A 22,484-nucleotide genomic window follows, 5' to 3' on the forward strand; every position below is an offset into this window, starting at 1 on the left:
GGGAAGAAAAATTATTAGGGTTAATGCAAAAGAATTTGAAAATGTTGTTGCTGACACTAAAACAGTGTCCAAAAGATGATAATTCAAGAAATTGAAAAACAAGTAAATTGGACTGTGAGTGAAAAATGAGTGATTAAAATGGTATTTCGTCTAACCCTCTGCTTAACCACCAGTGGGCAGCCCAGAAAATGCTAAGCAAAAAGCCAGTGGTCCACCAGCTTTGGCGCCATTTGTCCAACAGGGCCTGCTATCTTCTTACTATCTGGGAAGGACAGTATAGTAGAATGAGAACAGCTAATCTAACATCTCCTTACATAAATATACGATCACTCACTTAGACTGACGTCAAACTTACAACAGAGGTAGCATACTTAGCTAGTGTGTTAGCATGCTACCTGCTATTAGGACAGCTCTACAGAGCATTTTCAACAGTTTATTAGATTAATGGGAAAAATAATATCACTCTCTATTACAATTTACATTCCAACATCTATTTTAATTATGGCTAACTGCAGTGTCCAAACATCTGAAACTTGTTTAGTGCACAGAGATTTTAAGTTTCTGTTGTCATGTTGTAATCCATATTTTCCATGATAGCTTTAAGCTTTTTGTGGATAAACATACACACGGTCTAGTAGCACCTCATTAATCACCTTTTAATGGAAGTAGTGAGAAAGCTTGTGTTTTCAATGGAGTCATGCAGTGGTGACACATTTTGCACAAACGCCAATCTATTATAACCAAATAAGCCACCCGAAGGAAGTTAACCATTAAAAAAAAAACATACTTTTATTGAGTGCAAAGGGTCTTTAAAGAGTTTGCTGTTAGCTCTAGTGCCACATGCATGATCATACAAAGTGTATTTTTCATTTCACCTTAGAATCAGAATAGATCACAATAAATCAGATTATAATGAGAATTAAATGTGAGAAATAATTCAAAATTTTCTGAAATAACATCATTAATTAGATATTGGGAGGAAAAAGAAAATAAAAAACAACATGAATACACTCTAAAAAGTTACCTCGGCCTTAAATCATATTTCTTGCTCTTCGTATTTCTGTTCATGCAAAGGACTCAGAGTTCTTCACACTGTCAGTGTGAGGACTGACTCACTTGTACAGACACTCACTTAGCACGTAGGTAGCAACTTATGCCGCTAATTACTGCCTGATGAACGGCATCATGTGAAGTTCATACGTGGACGCTTAAAATGTGTCATTTCAAGTGCAGAAAAACAACTAAGTCACAAATTCGAGTCAAAAACTCACTTCAAACTGGCCTTGGGGTTTCTGAAAGCGAATGATTGAAAAGAAAAGAAAGGTGTACCGACTCGTCTGTGCCTCAAAATGATATATGCATAAATTGATTGCTTTTGTTTATCATTATGGTTCTTTGTGTAAGGTATGAATAATCGGGGGAAAATAACATGTAGAATGCACGAATACCCATTAGAGTTTCCTTGAAGCCTAAATGAGGAGCTCTTGTAGCGTTGACTTAATATGCGCCTGCGACAGTGATGGATGGCCACTCCACAAGGATAGACACACCAATTGTTCTTGCAATAATGGTTCCTCCTGAAGTGGATTAATTCGACCAGTGGACCTCTGTTTTGCGTGTGAGTGCATCCATATCTTCATAAAGGATAGGGCATTAATATTAGACCATGATTATTTCAAAATGTTGACATATCTTTGATCACTGTAAGAGAAAGGTCATTAAAGGAATGATGACATTAGTTTGGCATCTTTTACTTCCACTGCATTCTAAAAAATGGTTCATAAGATCAACCTTTACTTGTGGTAACAAGTAAAAAAAAAAAAAAAAAGATTCAGCCTAAGAAAATAATTTGAATGATTCTTTCTTTGAATTAATCTACCAAATGCTTATTTTGCTTTGCATATACAGTACTGGGCAAAAGTCAGGGACCACCCTTCATTTATTTAATTTCAAGTCAAACTGGCCATTAAGGACAATTTTTTTTAATTTTTTTTTTATCATCATAAAAAACAGAAAACAGTTAAAATTCTTGAACAAAAAACATAGAAGCCTCAACAATTCTTTACACACACACACACACACACACACACACACATACACACACATATATATATATATATATATATATATATATATATATATATATATATATATATTTATTTTCCTTTTGCTTTCACAAATATAAGTAAATATAAATATAAGTAAAGAATTTGTAATAATGGTAAGTTTAACTAAAAAAAAAAAAATAAATAAATAATAAATAAATTACAGGGTGTCTCCAACTTTTGCACAGTAATGTATGTGTACGAGTGTATATTTGTTGTCTTTAAATCATTGCTACTGATCCTGATTTGAGGCACAGTAAACTCTTTGGAAGCACTGACATAATTTCACTCCATTACAACTCTAAGCTGCACCAACACAAATACCGAAACATTTTCACATTCCCCGGCGGTACGTCTCACACAAGATGCAGTTTTGATAGAGATATCAAACAATATTACTGGATCAGTTCTCGTTCCTTGGTGTATGATCACAAAACACGGGCGCTTTAGTGGGAGCATCAACCAGATTAACAGCAAAGCTGAAGGGAATTTGATGTCCGAAGGGGTTTTGGGCCCAAAACCAGCATATCTGTTTCATCTGACTTCAGAGTGGAAGTATTAGTGCTGTGTCTCAGAGACATGCTTTCAGCCTCAGAAGCCCAAGTTCCTTGTCTGCTCTCACTGATATGTGGCTTGAATTGCAGGAACTTAAAAAGCATGTGCATAAATCTCTTGCTCTAGGTCTTGTGTTGATGCATGCTAAAAAGCAAGGGGGCCTCAAATTGATCCCTGAAGAACACCATTAAGAATCTTCATCTCTTCGTAGCCACCTCTCCATAATTGTTCAAACTGATAAACATCTGATGGGTAGTCCCTGCTGCAGGGGGGGCTCTGAGGGCTTATACAAACACACACACACACATACATACACACACACACAAACACACACACACTCCACAGCATAGCAGCATGGCTCCCCTCTCCATCTTATCTGTGTTTGTCCCTATTTCAGTCACTATCTCAGCCATAGTGACCATTACTGTTATCTACAAGGGGAAGGACTCTACTGTCCTTCTGCTGATTGGTTCAGCTTAGCTCTAGCACCCCCCACTACAGCAGCACAGCACAATCAATATGAGTCTGCGCCTTTGTTGCATGCCATATTCTGGCTTCTCCAGCGCTGAAAACACCAGTGCTGGCCAGTTGTAAAGTCCACAAAGTCTTGTTTTATGTATTTTGATCTAGTTTCTGTAAGAAGAGCTATTTTCACTGGGCAGTAGTGACAATACAAGTGGGACACAAGCCCATTATCACATCTTTTAGAATTTTATAAGATGCTTTATGATTCTGGCAACCTAAATCTAACCAGAGACTTGTTATTTGTATGAATAGTGATGCTTAAATTCCTCATTGAATGCTGTAAAATAAATGTACAATACACCATGGCAAGAAATATCTTCCCACTTTAGCCATGGCTTGCTTTGAAAATAAATGGTTTCCCCATTGAGATTTCCGCATGAAAGGGACATGAGCATATGTCAATAGGGAGTCTCTGTTACAAGTTTTAATGTGTTGCACAAATCACTGCAGCTAATGACCACGACGCGGCTGGCAGGGCTTGCAGACCGCTGTGGCCGATAAAATTGATCCAACGTCTCTGGAGAACATTCTGGTCTCTTTACCTGCTAATACACAGATCAGCGCAGTGCTACAGTGGAGGAGCAGGAGTCCCACTCCGATAATAACACTCACACTGGAGAAAGGAAATGGCATGATGAGTGTAATAGTCCCAAATAAGCATGTCAATACTGAGTTAGACTAGAAGTGGGCTTCCTGAAGGCCTAACGTGTTGCAACTGGGGGCTCTGGGCTCAGTGCCTGTTTGGATTGCAAGCTTGCAAGGAGTAAATTCACCAAATGGCAGTAGGGGCTAATCCTCCCACCTCTTTGTCTCCAATGATGACTGTTTGTTTGTGGCTACGCATCACCATGACAAGCAGAACAAGGACCAGATGGCTCACTCTGTGAGTGTGTGCATGTGTGGATATGTGTGTGCGTGTGTTTGTTTTACGATCTCCAACAAATGGCACAAAGGTTACCCAGAATTGACTGCCGACTCCTCACTGCAGAAGGTACCTGAAAGCTGACCCCTGTGAAGCCTTTTAACATGGTTAACTGTTAAGCACAAAGCCTCCTGAAAATTCAGCAACATTTGGCAGCTTCATCTCTAGCATTTGTTTATTTATTGGTCATCAAACAACAATTGCTGGACATACAAACAGGATCTCTGTGCACTGCAAGTGTTCTTGAGTAACCTCAAGGGTGCAGAGAGATTTCCTTTGAGCCGCTGCCATGCTTGGAGAGTCATGTGTGAGGACAGGTCCACCTGCGGGAGCAAATCAAACAGCTCGCCTTAATCTTCTCCCATTACCGCTGGAGACAGACCTCGGCCTCTCTGTCCCGGCTTTCCCAAACACACCCCTTCTTTTGTACCACCTCTGAATGTCCATGGGATCGGGTTACACGGGCCTCAATATATTTGGCAGCTAACAAATGACTCAGTTTACTGCCATTCCTCTAAGCAGTATTACTTACATTTATCTCTTGCTCTTCAGAGGGTTTTTTGGTGGATCCAAGGTCATGAAAGTGCACTGGCTAGCACATAGACTGTGCTAGTTCCTTATAGCCTGTGCAAGAAGTTTCAGTCTTTTTCAAAAAGTTCTTTTTTTTTCTTCTTTTGACTTACTTTACACTTTCTTCTGGACTTCTTGGCAAGTTATACTCCCAACTGCTACAGCATATGGTAGCCGGGGTCCTGAGAGTGAGGTGTAGCTGTCTGTGCATGTGCCAGACTCTAATTACTCACTCATTAGTACCCAGGTGGCACTTGCGCTTGACATGCACCACACACTCACATACAAAGGTTACAGCCACCACTCCTACAATCCAGCGGCAGCAGCAGCAACCCATTCGAGACAAACAAATAAAAAAAAGCAGCAGGAGGTTAATTACCTTCAACACGTCTCTATGTCAGCTGCTAACAAGCAGGTAAAGATCCCCTTTGGATGTCTGAACTCATCTTTATTGAGATGTTAAGTGCTGTAGTGATGTAATAGTTCTCTTCTTGAGCACCTGCCTTTTTGAAGTGTATACATGAGTGTAAGTGATCTAAGATTTGACCTACAAGGTATGCGAATTTGTTGTTAATGAAACCTTCTCATAATGAACATTCTTGGCTGAATGGGAAAGACTGTAGGGTGGTTTCTCACACAGATGTTCAGCTCATCAGAGCCCGAGTGAAGTTATGTAGCTCAGAGGGAGAGAGAGAGAGAGAGAGCGAGAGAGTGAGCAAAATTGGAAACATCAGTTGCTTAAACATTCAAACGCCTCAGACTCTTGTTCTTTCTTTTTCTGCCAAGAGAAGACATTAAGAAGGTCACTATGACCTTGTAAGACAGGAAAGATGCTGTATATGTGCGTTAGAGAGCAAGAAACAGGGAGTGTGGCACTTGCTGCAATTTCTAGGTTTGTCTCCACAACCTGCCATGAAAAAGTATTTGATCCCTTGCGTATTTGTAATGTGGATGGTTTTAGATCTTTATACAGAATGAAATGGCAGACAATCAGTGATGTCTACCATTACAGAGTAATAGTAATAAGAAATTGAATAATAATTAGTTGGCACAAGTGTGCTAGAACAGGATCAAAAGAAATTAGCTGATAATACTTGAAAAAAAGTTTGGTTGTAGCATCACTGGTTCACTGGTGCACAAGGTAGTGTTTTAAGTTGGGTGTGCTGAAACATTAAACAGCATATAATGGCATTAACCATGATGACATCATACTATATTATCTGCCTTTTTTCCATTTGAGTTGTTTTATTACTTTACATCAATTAGAATGAGTCATCCTGTGACATCATATAGCAATGCCATACTGCGACATCATGCTGCACACTGAGATGATATATAACGAGTCTTTGCTACTCTCAAATTATTATAAAGTTCAGAAATTTGTATTATATTTATTTATTATATTTATTTATTTTAAAATTTCCAGTCCTGAAATCGGGCTCAGCACTCCCACTTCCTGCATCCCTGCTGGTGAATCTTCACACAAACTGTGACCTGAATGTGGACAACATGCTATTACTGAGGGAAGATTTCTGAGATGTCAGAGAGTGTATCTGTCTATCAGTTGAAGCTGTAACATAAATGAACTATGCAGAAAAATCTGAATAGCTGAAAAGAAATAAAATTAATGTTTTGGAGAGGCCCATTCAAAGCCTTGACTTGAACCCTGTATAGATGCTGTCAGAGCCTAAAATGGGCAGTTCATGCTTCAAAACCTACCAATAAATCTGAAATAAAGCAGTTCTGCAAAGGAGAATGAACTCCACAAATTCCTCCACAATAATGTGAAAGGCTGGTATCAAATTATTGGAAATGCTGGTTGCAGTTATTACTGCTAAAGTTCATGTTATTAGTTTTTTTTTTTTTTTTTTTCATTGCTTTTTAAAAATTTTCACTTGTATTTCCACAATGCTATGAACATGTTGGACATCTTTTCTCTCCTAAATAAGGAACAGTGGGTTTTGCGTTTGATTGGGTTTCCATTGTTTGATATTGGGTTTTGTTTAAAGATCTAAAAGCATTTAGTGAGACTAATATGCAATAATAGAGCAGAACTTTGATCATTTGGAGATAATAATTTGGAAATGTTTCTTCTGCTACTATTTTGGTAAAAGCTCTTCCCTTTCCTGCTGTTGCCTCAATGGAGACTAATTATGAAATTAAGTAAAAGCATTTAGTCATTTACTTGATTCCATTAAGGGAATATGTATCATTCAACAGCTCTTTAGATTTCTAGATTTCATCCGTAAACTGAAAGATTAAGTTTGGTAAGGAAGTAAACAGAGGATAAATTATAAGATTATAAGTAATGCAATTCATGTAATATCATATACAGTAAGAAGGATAGAAAGTTTAAACATTAAAACTTCAAAACTCTTCTTGAGCTAATTTTCACAGAGACAGTTGAGGCTTCATGATGCTGCTACTATTTTAACCTCCTTATGTCTCCTTTAGAATTAAATAGGCTGTTTTGTTACTGTGCTTTTAAGGCATATGTTAATGAGCTCTTTTCTGATTGGTTGCCCAAAACTACAAAGCAATCTGGGCTTAAACCCTTCTTATAACTTCACTGTGAATGAACAGAACTACATGGCTGTAGGCTGGAGAGGTGGAAATATACAAATTAGATGGTTTTAGTGACATCACAAAACAATGAATTCCAAACTTATTGTTTTCCAGCTTAGTTTCCCCATATGGAATGAAATGTCATAAATGTTTTTGGTGATTTTAGTTCCATCCAAATCCACCATGATGCTGCTACTATTTTAACCTCCTTATGTCTCCTTTAGAATTAAATAGGCTGTTTTGTTACTGTGCTTTTAAGGCATATGTTAATGAGCTCTTTTCTGATTGGTTGCCCAAAACTACAAAGCAATCTGGGCTTAAACCCTTCTTATAACTTCACTGTGAATGAACAGAACTACATGGCTGTAGGCTGGAGAGGTGGAAATATACAAATTAGATGGTTTTAGTGACATCACAAAACAATGAATTCCAAACTTATTGTTTTCCAGCTTAGTTTCCCCATATGGAATGAAATGTCATAAATGTTTTTGGTGATTTTAGTTCCATCCAAATCCACCATGTCAGTATTTGTATGGGCTGCAGCAGTGAATATTTAAATATTTTAAATGTAGAAATAACTTCACATAATATTAGCCTTGTAAATTGCGATGTTAGAAAATATTTTATTATATACTGCAGAAAAAGTGTTTTTTTTTTTTTTCTTAAGCATGACCTAAATCAAACCATAATATGTTGTCCTTTAAAACAATAAGCAAAAAAAGCTTTGTTTTATGCTGTGATGTTATTCATTGAGGTCAGGAATTGCAACCCAAATGTTAAGAAGAGCCATTTTTTCAAGTTTCAACAAAACTCAAACCACTTTGTGAGCCACAACATTTAATGTCCATTTTATTGAGATAACATTTCACCATTTTACAGTAAATATGTCTCAGTGTTTAGACTGAAAAATAGAATCTAAATTAAAATCCAGACTTGCTTTGCTCTGCCTTATAGCTCAGCTATAGCTGCTTTTCTCGCATCTCCAGCAGGAAACTTTTCTGCAAAAGTAGAACAGTTTCTCACAAAATGTCTCTTGACATTCGACTGTTTATGAGGCTGAAATCAGCTTCTCATTCGCTGGCTTTTTGTTAAAATTTTCAGATTTTGCCAATCAACCTTAAATGGTGCCAGAGGCACCTGAATATAGCTAACAATGTAGCTAACTGTTGCACCATTTAAGACGGACTGTGAAAATTCAAACAAGAGGCTGGTGATTGAGAAGCTGACTTCAACTTCATGATTTTTTTAGTGTTTCAGTTTCTCCTTGCAGATTAAATGTATCAGGAAACCAGCTGGAGAGATTATAAATGCAAATGAGTCCATTTGTCTTCAGATATCAGTGTTCATATTGAATCTTTCTTCTTGCCTTTTTGTTAGCTACTAGCTAATGAGACTGTTTTCTATATTTCTATAGTGACCAGCAATCTGCGCACCAACCTTCAGGGTTAAAGGGTGAATTAGTAGATATACATTGACTCCAGCATTTAACACCATTAATTGTTAAAACTGTGTTAGAACAATCAGCAGAGCTTTATTTTAAAGGAGGATTATTGTATTTTTACCTAAACATCTAAATCTACTATAGAGCCACAACAGAGATGACTCTGCATGTTGCCAGCCCCTGAGAAAGATAGATGGCTAGGATAAATGAAATAATGATTAACCTCTTTATGCAGGGCCCCTACAGGCCATTGTGATGACAGAATATAAATTAATTAATAATCAATTAAAGCATACACTCACCAAAACCTTTATTAGGAACACCTGTACACCTACTCATTCAGGCAATTATCTAATCAGGCAATCATGTGGCAAGATGATCCAGGTACAGACAGCAGCTTAAGGTAAAGTTCACAGCTACTCTCAGGCACATCTATAACTGCTGATCTCCTGGATTTTCAGAGAGGTCATTTTCAGAGAGGTCATGGAGATCAGGGTGATGGAGGTCGATGAAGTATGGCCAGACTTCTTCAAGCTGACAGAAAGACTACAGAAAGGCACTCTGCACAATTGTGCTGAGCAGAAAAGCATCTCAGAATGCACAACACATCAAACCTTGAGTTGGATGGGCTACAATAGCAGCAGACCCCATTGGGTTCCACTTCTGTCAGCCAAGAGCAGAAAGCTGAGGTGACAGTGGACAGTTGAAGACTGCCAAAAATGTAGCCTGGTCTGATGAATCTCAGTTTCAGCTGAGGCTCATAGTTGGTAGGGTCAGAATCTGGAGCTAACAGCATGAATCCATGGGCCCAACCTACCTTATGTTAAAAGTCCAGGCTGGTAGAGGTGGTGTAATGGGTAGGCAGTGTTTTCTTGGCACACTTTGGGCCTGATAATACAGATCAATCATCAATTGATTTCCACAGCCTGTTTGAATGTCGTTGCTGATCAGCATGATAATGCATAATGTCACAAAGCAAAGTCATCTCAAGTCAAGAGTCAAGTCAAGAGGCTTTTATTGTCTTATTATCTATGTACAAGTACACAGTGAAGTGAAATTACGTTCCTCCAGGAACAAAACAGTGCAACAAGGAACAAACAGTACAAAGTGCAAATGTGCAGACATCATGTGCAAACAAAAAATTAAGCTAGAAACAATAAATACGATAAATTAAACAGACATTAAACACAGTAAACAGACAAGACAGTGGAGCACCAAAACAGCACTTATTCTGGATATGAGGTAGTGGAATAAGGTGCAGAGATATTTAATATGCTGTGATTTGTGAGTCATGCAGTCAGATGACATACAACCCCAATTCTAATGTAAGTTGGGACGTTGTGTAAAACATAAATAAAAACAGAATACGATGATGTGCAAATCCTTTTCAACCTATATTCAATTGAATATACTACAAAGACAAGATATTTAATGTACAAATGGATAAACTTTAATGTTTTTTGCAAATATTCACTCATTTTGAATTTGATGCCTGCAACATGTTCCAAAGAAGTTGGGACAGGGGCATGTTTACCATTGTGTTACATCACCTTTCCTTTTACCAACACTCAATAAGCGTTTGGGAACTGAGGACACTAATTGTTGAAGCTTTGCAGGTAGAATTCTTTCCCATTCTTGCTTGATGTACAACTTCAGTTGCTCAACAGTCCGGGGTCTCCATTGTCGTATTTTGCGCTTCATAATGCGCCACATATTTTCAATGGGAGACAGGTCTGGCTTGGGGGATATGATGTCCATGATTTCCAAAAACAATTTGAAATGTGGACTCGACAGACCACAGGACACTTTTCCACTTTGCATCAGTCCATCTCAGATGACCTCGGGCCCAGAGAAGCCAGCGGCGTTTCTGGGTGTTGTTGATATATGGCTTTCGCTTTGCATGGCAGAGTTTTAACTTGCACTTGTAGATGGAGCCACAGAGTGAAAAATCTGACACAGAGTCAAACATATTTGTAACACTTAACTGAAGCCTACATAACCCCTGTAGAAGGCCTTTAACAACAATCTGCACAGAATCTTTATCCTATAGGGTTTCAGTGACATGGTTTTTCTGTTGTGGCCGCCATATTTGGGGAGGTGAATAACAGCTAAAATTACTCGCCTTACTTTGAAAGCAAAACAAAAATTTACCTCAACAAAGTTAATAAAACAGACTTGGTCCCACTTAAACTGGCGGAAAGACACCGAATTTGTGTTTTCCTGACATGTTTACCTCATATATATCCCCTCACCCTACTCTTGAGAGTCTTGAAGCACGTAAAAGCACAGAAGCCCACCAGCTCTTCACTTCAGGGTGGGTAAAGGATCCTATGATGTTACATAAAGAGGAGAAGAAACTGTCATCATAGGAAGGGAAAGATGACATCAGCTAATTTAATACAGATGTGAACAGTGCTAGCCTTTTTATATCGCTTTTGCTAATGTTGGAGCTGCAAACAGCCAGTATAACTTTACTTCTGTTTCTGGAGATTTAAATGACATATATGTTAAATTAATGTCGTAGGTCAAAAACCTATGTTGTGTTTCGACAGACATGATTCTATAAGTTTGTTAGTGCAGTTAGGGCAGAGCTCCCAGCTCCAGGCCTGCTACCCCTGCACTGCATAATTATTATTATTATATTATATTATTATTATATTATTAGCTATTAAATCTCTTCATGAGCTGGAACAGGTGTGTACAGCTGAGAAAAACATTAATCTATAGAGTGCAGGAGCTCCACTGAATAAAAGGTCTGCGTAGTCTCTCGTCATTCTCGGCTTCTGTCACGTCCTGCAGGTAAATCACTCACAAAGCACAGCAAATTAAAGGCATCATGCTGGCGCAGTCACTTCCTGATTGGGTCCTCAGAATGGCACCGCCTATACACTGTGATGTCACAAAACATGAAAATAAAGGCCTATTCCAACAAGTGTCATAAAGGTATATGACACATGACGCCTGTCTGAATAATCCTTCTGAATAATCCTTCCTTATTGGCTGTTATGGAACATTCATGCAGGTGTTGTGTAGCTTTATGAACACCTCCCTTCAGAAAGAAGGTAACTAAATTATTAAAATAAAAGAAACGTGACATTAAACATCTTTGAATCAGGATGAACCTGAACAGTGACCACTCTGTAAGAGTACTCAGAGATGCCAGCGTGCTCTGTATGTTTAGCTAATCCACCGTAAGAAACAGGAGAAATGTCACATCTACAAAATGTCAGCTCTTTTCTTGGCACTGACTTATGCACAAAACCACCAAAGTATAGTTGGAACCCAAAAGAAAAGAACCAAAACAAAAGTGTTCTCAGAGAGGCGCGGTTTCCATCAAAGCTGATAAGGCTGCAGCACGTGACAATGGTGCTGTTGCTGCACTCGGGGTGCTGGGGTTTCTCAGTATGGCCACTCTGTAAGAGAGAGAGAGAGAGAGAGAGAGACAGAGAGAGAGAGATAGAGAGAGAGAGAGAGAGAGAGAGAGAGAGAGGGGCCTAAATGTCAGGAAATCTACAGGTTACACAAGGACTTTCAGATTTTCACTGTCAACAGAACTCTTTTGCGCTCTCTCTCTCTCTCTCTCTCTCTCTCTCTCTCTCTCTCTCTCTCTCTCACACCTCTCTCTTTCTGGATCATGAGGGTTCTTCAGACTGAGGGAGAATGTGCTGTAGTTGGTTCTGTGTAGCACCTTTCTGAAAATTGTTCTATGTAGCACCAAAAAGCATTCTGCTATTGTTACGATGTTATTAAACGTGTCACAGTGGAAGAACACTTTTTGGTGCTATATAGAACCCTTTTCAAGAAGGTAGTACATAGAACCATCTACAGCACCATCAATCTGAAAAACCATTTCATAGTGTGACGTACCATTTAATGCAAATGGTTATTTGAGAGTTCATGGTTCTATATAGAACTACTTCCTTTATTAGAGAACCCTTCAAGAAACCCTCTTTTTAGGAACCATCTTTTTTAAATGTAAAGACATAAATTCTATAAATTGTATATTGGAAATATGTAAATTATATGGTGCTTATTTGACTATTTGGTGTTATTTTCTCAATTATTATGATAAAGCTTTATGATATAAAGCTCACTTCATTCTTCTTTGAGGTTATGAAGTTAATATCAAATCTCAGTTGGGTAATTTATCAATACATTACTGTTACAGTATATTATATATGTACAGTATATATAAGATGTTGTCTAGCATAAAATGTAAGTGTGTGTGTGTGTGTGTGTGTGTGTGTGTGTGTGTGTGTGTGTGTTCAGCTCAGTAAACTGTCTTCACTTGTCCATATTTAGTTACAGTATGCTTGGAGGTATTGATCTACACCCTTTAAAATAAAAGTACCAAAAGGATTCTCTGGAGTGACGCCACAGAACCACTCTCGCTCTTTCATGAAGAGCGTTTTACTTCTACAAAATTCAGTAAGATTTACTGACATCATGATTCCTACTATCCGTATTGATAAGGAATGACTGAAATAATAACTATTACTATTACCGCAAATAATAAGAATGAAAATCTTCATTATTATAGTAATACCACTAATTTATACAGCACCTTTCTCATATCGCCTTGCATATTAAGATATTAAGAAGCTATTAAGAGCAAATTAAGTGATTACAAAAAGCTGCAGTTTTTCAAAGAGCATACGCAAGAATTCTCTCTCTCTCTCTCTCTCTCTCTCTCTCTCTCTCTCTCTCTCTCTCTGTGTTGCTCTTCACCTCTCCTTTTGTTATCTTATCTCCTAACCCCCCACCCCCACGGACTCTGTAACACACAGAACATCTGGGAATCCACTCTGACATTCCTTTTCTGCTCCGCTTATCATTTTTCAGTGCCTCGCTGCTGCAGACGAGGCGGCTCGGGCCCCTGGGGGTCCGTAGGGACAAGCCGGGGGCCTGATGAGCCTAGACACACATTGCACTGTAGACACAGACATCTGACATCTGGCAGTCACACACACACACACACACACACACACACACTGCTCTTCACCAAAGAGATATATTTTGAGGTGAGAGCAGAAGATCAGTAAAAAAAATGAGCTCATATCTTTCCATTTCTCTCTCTCTCTCTCTCTCTCTCTCTCTATATATATATATATATATATATATATATATATATATATATATATATATATATATATATATATAATGTGTGTATATATATGTATATAATATAATATCACTGTAACCTCGTATCTCCATTTTTGATGTTTTTCAGTTTTTGACATAATTTGAAAAAACGTTACCTTTTACACTGAATGTAAATTTAGTTATGAAAAATGGAAAAAAAAAAAAAAACTCTGGTTCCATTGACTTACATTAAAAGTTAAGTAGGTTTTTTTCCTCCTCCTGTAAAGTTACCATTTTGGAGACATGAGAATTTCTTTTTTATTTGCGCATTTTATTTAATATAATATGTGCCATAACTTCTGCACAGGACATATTTATGTTTAATGTTTTCTCAAAGTGTTTAACATTTAGGAAATACACAGTAATTGCGTTGTTGTGTTTCTGTAGAGGTTATTATTTTCTTATTTTACCTTTAAGAAATCAACACAACATGTATAATTTGAGTTTTTCCCATATCTCCCCCTCTCTTTCCCTGAATCTTTCTATCTGTAGCTTTCCTTCTTCTTTCTCTCTCTCTCTCTCTCTCTCTCTCTCTCTCTCTCTCTGTCTCTGTCTCTTGCTTTCTCTCTTTTGATAAAGTGATAAGAAAAGAGAGTGTGTGTGTGTGAGTGTGAGAGAGAGAGAGAGAGAGAGAGAGAGAGAGAGAGAGAGAAATAAAATAGAGAGACGGAAGGGACAAGAAAGAACGAGTGAGATACTAAAAGAAAGAGAAACAGAGAGAAAGAGGGAGACAGAGAAAAACAAGAGAAAGAGGTCTCTGAAATCTGTAAGCCCCATAAGGTCCAGATCATTCAGTATAATGGAATAAAAAAACAAAAGGAACATAAACATATATAATGTAATAAAATATAAATGTTCATTCTGTGAACAAAACTCAACTGTCTGACATTGAAAGCCATTTTTAAATCATGCCCCAGGAATCTCTGGGAAACCTCAGGTGTGCCCTGTTTGGGGAATTGTAATTCATTTATTTTATTTCCTGAATTATCTTCATTATACCCTGCTGAATTCTGCATTTAGAGCCCGTGTCCGCTCCTATGTGACCGTATTAAAACTCTTGGTTCGTGAAAGAGATTAATGTGAGTTGAGGTCAAACATAATGGATTTCATTTTGGGGAAAATGAGATATGATCGCGTTGCTTTTGTCCTCTCTTCCTCGCTACATTAAATTCAGTTCTGTGAGACTGGAGGCAAATTGAACTTTTTCCTGTCTATGGCCTTTTTACACTGGTTTGCCAAGAAAAGTTTATGTTCTGATTCTTTGTTCAAATCCGTATTTAAGTTAATTGTTTAAAAGAATAGCCGAAACCTGTTTTAACCCAGATTTTTAAATATGGCATTTAAAATCTCCCTGAGCTTGCATGAGCACAACCTAAGAAACCTTAAACTGATCATTGCCTACAAAAGAGATTTTATCACTTAATAAATCACATTGAATTTATTCTTTTGGTTATACTGAACTCAGTATTCCGGAAGCCGATATTAATTCCTGAACTATACTTGCATTTATTGACTAAAAAAGGCAAAGTGTATGTGGCTTAATGTAGAAAGGGGTGTGAGGTGTAATTACTGAGTGCAAATCACAGACTGCACTCCAATACTGAAACACATAAGTCAAAAAGAAACATGTAGAATCTAATTTCGATAACCAATTATACAATTCCAGTAAGGCTGACCAGAAGCAGTAATGCCAACCAATGAGTATTCAGTAGCAGTAAAGCTATCCAATCAGCAATCTGTAGCAGTTAGGCTAACCAATCAGTGCTCAGTAGCAGTAATGCTAATCAATTAGCACTCAGTAGCAGTAATGGCAACCAATCAGCAAATGATAACCTATTAGCAATCCATAGCAGGAAAGCTAACTAATCAGCACTCGATAGCAGTGTGCTAATCAATGGTGATCAATCAGCACTCAGAAGGAGTAAGAATAACTGATCAGCAATCAGTAGCAGTTAGGCTAATCAATCAATACTCAGCAACAGTAATGCTAACCAAACAGTGTTAAATAGCAGCAATGCCAACCAATCACTACTTAGCACTCAGTAGGAGTAAAGCTGAGCAATCAGCGCTCAGTAGCAGTGACGCTAACCAATCAGTGCTCAGTAGGAGTAAAGCTGAGCAATCAGCGCTCAGTAGGAGTAAAGCTAACCAATCAGTGCTCAGTAGCAGTAAAGGTAAGCAATCAGTGCTCAGTAGCAGTAAAGCTGAGCAATCAGCGCTCAGTAGGAATAAAGCTATCCAATCAGCGCTGAGTAGGAATTAGGCTAACCAATCAGCGCTCACTAGGAATAAAGCTAACCAATCAGTGCTCAGTAGGAATAAAGCTAACCAATCAGTGCTCAGTAGGAATAAAGCTAACCAATCAGCGCTCAGTAGGAGTAAAGCTAACAAATCAATGCTCAGTAGCGGTGACGCTAACCAATCAGTGCTCAGTAGCAGTAAAGCTAACCAATCAGCGCTCAGTAGGAATAAAGCTAACTAATCAGCGCTCAGTAAGAATTAGGCTAACCAATCAGCGCTGAGTAGGAATTAGGCTAACCAACCAGCGCTCAGTAGGAATTAGGCTAACCAATCAGCGCTCAGTAGGAATTAGGCTAACCAATCAGTGCTCAGTAGGAGTAAAGCTGAGCAATCAGCGCTCAGTAGGAATAAAGCTAACCAATCAGCGCTGAGTAGGAATTAGGCTAACCAATCAGCGCTCAGTAGGAATTAGGCTAACCAATCAGTGCTCAGTAGGAGTAAAGCTGAGCAATCAGCGCTCAGTAGGAATAAAGCTAACCAATCAGCGCTGAGTAGGAATTAGGCTAACCAATCAGCGCTCAGTAGGAACTAAAGCTAACCAATCCGCGCTCAGTTGGAATAAAGCTAACCAATCAGCGCTCAGTAGGAATAAAGCTAACCAATCAGCGCTCAGTAGGAGTAAACCTAACCAATCAGCGCTGAGTAGGAATTAGGCTAACCAATCAGCGCTCAGTAGGAATAAAGCTAACCAATCAGCACTCAGTAGGAATAAAGCTAACCAATCAGCGCTCAGTAGGAGTAAAGCTAACAAATCAATGCTCAGTAGCGGTGACGCTAACCAGTCAGTGCTCAGTAGCAGTAAAGCTAACCAATCAGCGCTGAGTAGGAATTAGGCTAACCAACCAGCGCTCAGTAGGAATTAGGCTAACCAATCAGCACTCAGTAGGAATTAGGCTAACCAATCAGCGCTCAGTAGGAATTAGGCTAACCAATCAGCGCTCAGTAGGAATTAGGCTAACCAACCAGCACTCAGTAGGAGTAAAGCTAACAAATCAGTGGTCAGTAGCAGTAACGCTAACCAATCAGCGCTCAGTAGCAGTAATACTGTAATACTGTCCAAAGCCTGTTCCCTGTAGAAAAATAGAAATATGCAGATAATTTTCCTTTGTTTATTTCTTTTTAGCAAAACATTCTCCTACTTTATTAAAGTTAAAGGGAGGTCATGGGCAAGTGGTTAGCAACTACTTTAACTGTTTGAATTTAGCCATTTACCCACATTCACATTCATTTGGGACTTGCTCGCAGGCACCCTCTGGCATTTTGCAGTCATTGTTTTGATGTAAAATGAGAAATGGAAAAAGGCCTGACCCCCTAAAACTGGCATTGGCATAACATACTAAATATTGATATGGGTATGAAGGAATAACCCTTTATCAAACCTGGACGGCGATCCATTTTGAAAATTTGGTGATGGCCTTTAAACCTTCAGATGAGTTCCAATGTTTGCACATCCATGTTAGCCAGAGTGAAACGTACCAGTATGCATAATCTGTGAGGTCATGTGTTTCCTGTCACTGCATAAAAGATGCACAAGGCTTCCTCTATTGTTGGAGCCAAAACAGAATTCAGTTATTAAGCCCTGAATATTGATTTGTTTAATCAGAGAAATGACTGATGCATGACTTTTTGACGATTGATTGATATGCTTGACGATTGTGCAAAAGTCTGGGCACCCCGGTTACATTTTACTTTTCGTAGAATTTGTGAAAATAAGTTAACATGACATGTACACTAAACATCACAGCACATTTTAATACACAATTACTGTTTATTTGCTGACTTTAACATATTGGAGGGGAACATTAAGCATAAAATGTGCAAAAAAAAATATAGATATATATGGCACACTTTATATTTGACATTTTTCAGCAAATAAACAGAAATATTGCACTAAAAATCAACAAAACATGTTATTTGACTGAGGGTGTTCAAATGTATGCACATGACTGTGTTCCTTTTTATGTGTTTTCTTGTTGAAAAAGGTTGAACAAAACAAATAAAGTAAAAACCTGAATAATAAGTGTTATTAATGCATGAGAGGAGATTAAGTGGCAGAAATAACCACATTTTTGTATCTGCCTTGAATGTGGATAACAATACATGGAAGCCAGTACCCATTAACTAGCATTATGCTATTTGTTTTCTATTCACTTCCATTTACTATTAGCAAAGTTAGCAGCTTTGAAAACTTGAGTTTTGAGTGTGAACCACCAATTTGTTAAAACAATAAAACACACAGGAGTCCATTAACATTTACATTATACACTTGTCAGTTTATTGATCACCTTCTGCAGAAAGGTAGGTGTGTGTGTGTGGGGGTGTGGGTGTGTGTGTGTGAGTGTGTATGTGTATGTTTTGAGAATGTGTGTCTTGCACTTGGTGCACCTTCTGTATTTGGCCTCTCAGTTGAAAATGGACCCTTTTTTGGCTACAATAACACAGAGTTACCATGTATTCAAATCTAGATTATTATGTTCTTTTTTTCTTCTTCTTCTTCTTTTTCTTTACATGAATCTCAATATCCAAAAGTGAAAAAAGGATGGATGTAAAGTTTGGAGATAAGGCTTTCCGTCACATTTAAGAACCCCTGTAAAGTCGATGGCAAAAAGCTAACGCTCCCAGGACGTGACCCAGGACACTAAAACTGGCGAAAACAGCGCATATGGAGACCACATTTTCAGAAAAGAAAGCAAATAACAAAATAAACAAAAATAAAACATATAATATATATAGATAGTTTTATATATAGATTTATATTTATTTCGAAGCTTAAAAGAGTACAGTTAAGACTTCTCACACGTGATATAACCTACGCATTGTCTGAGAGAGTACGATTTAGGCCACTGCTGTCCCCGCTCACGACGTGAACTTAAAAAGCAGAAAAAACCCCAGCATGAGAACGATTCCTCCAAATCCGCTGCTTTTCCCGGAAAAAAAATAAAAGCAAAAAAATAGATTTAGGGAAAAAACACCTGACCATACACACACACACACACACGAAATAGAAAAACAGTCATGTCTAAAAGAGTGATATTGCATTTATAATGCACAAAGAGTTTTCCTGTACAATTGGCTTCTCAGTGGTGTGTGTGTACAAACAACTAAAGGGCTCAGTGAATAATATCTCCGTCGTTGTTGGTGTTTTTCTTGTTTTTTTTTTCCTCTTTTTGTTTGTTTTGTTTGTACAGTAGTGCTGTAAACAGGCACACGCAGTATCCGAGAGAAGCGATACGGTCCCCTCGTTTCTCTCGTGGTCTTCGTCATCCTCCTTTGTTCTTTTGTTTTCATATTTTTAGCAGTGCACATCTGTACTCCATTCCGTCTCAGTCCGGCTGAGAAGCGTGATGTCCTTTTGCGTCTAGCCTCCAGTCTGTCCTCATCAGTCTCTCTCTCTATCTCTCTCGGCCCTGGAGGCTCTGCACCTTCCGTCCACGCTTCGGGAAATGGAGTCCCACTTTGATGCTTCAAACCTGATGGTCCTTTTCTCCATCAGTCCCAGTGATTGTGCAAAATCATGCCGTCTCTGGTATGTCCACACGGAAAGAGCTAACAAATCCTTTTCCGCGCTGTAAAGTGAAAGACATCCAAGGTTAGCAAGTGGCAACAGAACACAACAAACAAAAAACAGTCACTAAACAGCAAACAACTACTAGCAAGGAAATCTCAAATCTCAGCTTTCTTTGTAATATGTACTTACAATAATAGTTGCTGGTTTTTTTTTTTGTTTGTTTGTTTTTGAACAGAATAAAAAAAAAACTGACCAATAGATTTGCTCCAAAATAACTTATTAATTAATTTCCATTCATAGTTAAAAACATTGTTTCTACTTTTGAAGATCCCAAAAAAGTAGAAAGTTTCAGAACTCTTTAAAATTGCCACTGTTGGTGATACCATCTCCAAAACAGTAATGTTACAGTAGAAGAAAAAAAACATACTTTACTTTTAATGGAAGTCAATGGAACCAGACATTCTTTCAAGTAATTTTGGGCCGTTTTCTTTGGGCCATTCAAAATGATATTTACACACAATGTAAAAGCGACAGACACATTAAATTATGTCAAAAACTGAAAAACAACAAAATGGAGATACAAGGTGTATGTATGTATGTATGTATGTATATATATATATATATATATATATATATATATATATATACTCACTGGCCACTTTATTAGGTACAGGTTCAATTGCTTGTTAACACAAATAGCTAATCAGCCAATCACATGGCTGCAACTCAATGCATATAGGCATGCAGAGGTGGTCAAGACAAATTGCTGAAGTGCAAACCGAGTATCAGAATAGGGAAGAAAGGTGATTTAAGTGACTTTGAACCTGGCACGGTTGTTGGTGCCAGACGGGCTGGTCTGAGTATTTCAGAAACTGCTGATTTTCTGGGATCTTCACGCACAACCATCTCTAGGGTTTAAGAGAATGGTCCGAAAAAAAAGAAAATATCCAGTGAGCGGCAGTTGTGTGGAAAAAATGCCTTAGATAGATGTGAGAGGTCAGAGGAGAATGGGCAGACTGGTTCGAGATGATAGAAAGGCAAATAAATAAACAAAATCTGAGGAATGTTTCCAACACCTTGTTGTGAGCATGCCATGAAGAATTAAGGCACTTCTGAAGGGAAAAGGAGGTCCAACATTTTACTAGCAAGGTGTACCTAATAAAGTGGGGTGAATCAAAGTGAGGTGCCTAAAGAGTTGGGTGGAAGCTATGACATCACTTGCTTGATGGTCCTCTGCTTGGCAGCAAGTACAACTGGTAGGAAAACATGTGGAAACATGTAATATGACTTCTCATGTTTGTTGTGTCCAAAATATTTTAGTTTAGTTTGACACAACTTATTATGGCTCTTATTCAGGTCTCTTTTCCCCTGGCGTGCAGACTGCAGGTCACCTAGGAGCGCAGTCTTGCCTAGCTAGCAGCTAACGAAAAGGCAAAGAGAGAGATTTAAGACTAAGAACATTTGGAGACGAATGGACTTATTTGCATCTATAAATGGTGCAGTTGGTTTCCTGGTATGTTAAATCTACAGTCAGTTTCTCTTGCTAGTTTTCCCGTTGTACCTTAAATAGGGCCGCACATACATTCTGGCGCCTCAGGCAGAGTTTAAGGTGGAATGGGAATATTTGAAAAAGAAGCTGGCCAATAAGAAGCCACTTCAGCTTTGTAAAACAGTCAAATGTTGAGAGACATTTTACAATAAGCTGCTCTACTTTTGAAGAAAAGTTTTCTGGCAGAGACGAGAGGAAAGCGGCTATAGCTAAAGTTTAAAGCAGAGCAAAGTAAGTCTGCATTTTCATTTATATTATTTAATCTATAATCCATTTAATCTACAACATTATCACATACGGAGACATATTGGATATAAAACATTGTGGCTTTTTGTTGAAAAGACAAAATTGCTCTTAGCATTTGGACTGTCATCTCCTGACCTAACCTAGCTTTTAATGCAGAGGGTGCCAGTCGGATTTCTCAGTCATCCACTTGTGTTTTTGTTATGTTGACACCTGGATTGCTGCATTGTCCGGGTGCTGCACTTCCATACTTCCAAGTTCTGCCTTTTGTGTTCCCTCAACATTACATTATGAAATATTTAGAAAATAGATTTTATATATATGAAATTATCTAAAGCTCATATATTATTATATTATAATATTATGTTATAATATCAAATAGCCAAACAGCACCACATACATGTCATGCATTAAGCTCGTCGAGTGAACTCCAACTCCCAGAATACCCTGGGAGATCCTGTGACTCCGGACTCAGGCTCACGCACCTATCTGCGCTCACAATCTCCAGACTTTTGATTGATGTCACCGGTGCCTCATTAGAGCAGAGTATTTAAGCCTGGCTCTGACAGTCAGTCAGTGCGAGGTATTGTTTTCATTCTGAAACCTACTGAGCGTTTTCTCCTTGTTGTCTAATCGTGATTTTGACCGTTTTGATTTCGTGTTTTCGACTACGTCTGTTGCCTTTCCCTCTTTGGTACTTTTGCTGCTTACTTGGATTGCTTATTTGGATTTTTGCACTGAACTAGGACTACTCTTTAGCGTTTTGCCCCTTTTTGTTACCTTGGTTGATAAGTAGACGAATAAATCGTCTGACCTCTTATCCGCTAGCGTCTGGGTTTCTGTCAGAGTGTAACAATACATCATACAATTTATCTATACTGTCTTGAAAAGATTGTACTGTTCTTCAGTAAAGACCATGGTTCATATAGGCCCTTTACATGCTTAAACAGTTCTTTAGATGATATAGAATGTGCTGCAGACAGGTCTTTGTAGCACCTTCTTTATAGCAGCAAGAAGAATTCTTCCATTGTGACAAGCTTCACATCGCAATAGAAGAA

The 22,484-nt window shown here is 38.2% G+C and overlaps 1 protein-coding gene and 1 long non-coding RNA gene across 3 annotated transcripts in view; both read right to left on the reverse strand.

Annotated features, from left to right (window-relative positions):
* Positions 1–4,264: 4,264 nt before the first annotated feature.
* LOC108430894 lies at positions 4,265–4,897 on the reverse strand. Its single transcript, XR_001858109.2, has 2 exons — positions 4,640–4,897; positions 4,265–4,430 (listed from the first exon to the last, which is right to left on the reverse strand). It is a non-coding gene; the product is annotated as an uncharacterized LOC108430894 (long non-coding RNA).
* A 13,475-nt stretch (positions 4,898–18,372) lies between these two features.
* The window catches only part of pcdh10b (protocadherin 10b), a 31,675-nt gene continuing 27,563 nt past the window's right edge, over positions 18,373–22,484 (reverse strand). For both annotated transcript variants that reach the window (XM_017703730.2, XM_037540577.1), the window contains exon 5: positions 18,373–19,692. In XM_017703730.2, the coding sequence (XP_017559219.1) occupies positions 19,673–19,692 (20 nt within the window). In that variant the 3' untranslated portion in view covers positions 18,373–19,672. The remainder of the gene's footprint in view (positions 19,693–22,484) is intronic.

The sequence above is a fragment of the Pygocentrus nattereri genome, chromosome 8 (genome assembly GCF_015220715.1).
Source record: "Pygocentrus nattereri isolate fPygNat1 chromosome 8, fPygNat1.pri, whole genome shotgun sequence".
Lineage (NCBI taxonomy): Eukaryota > Metazoa > Chordata > Actinopteri > Characiformes > Serrasalmidae > Pygocentrus > Pygocentrus nattereri.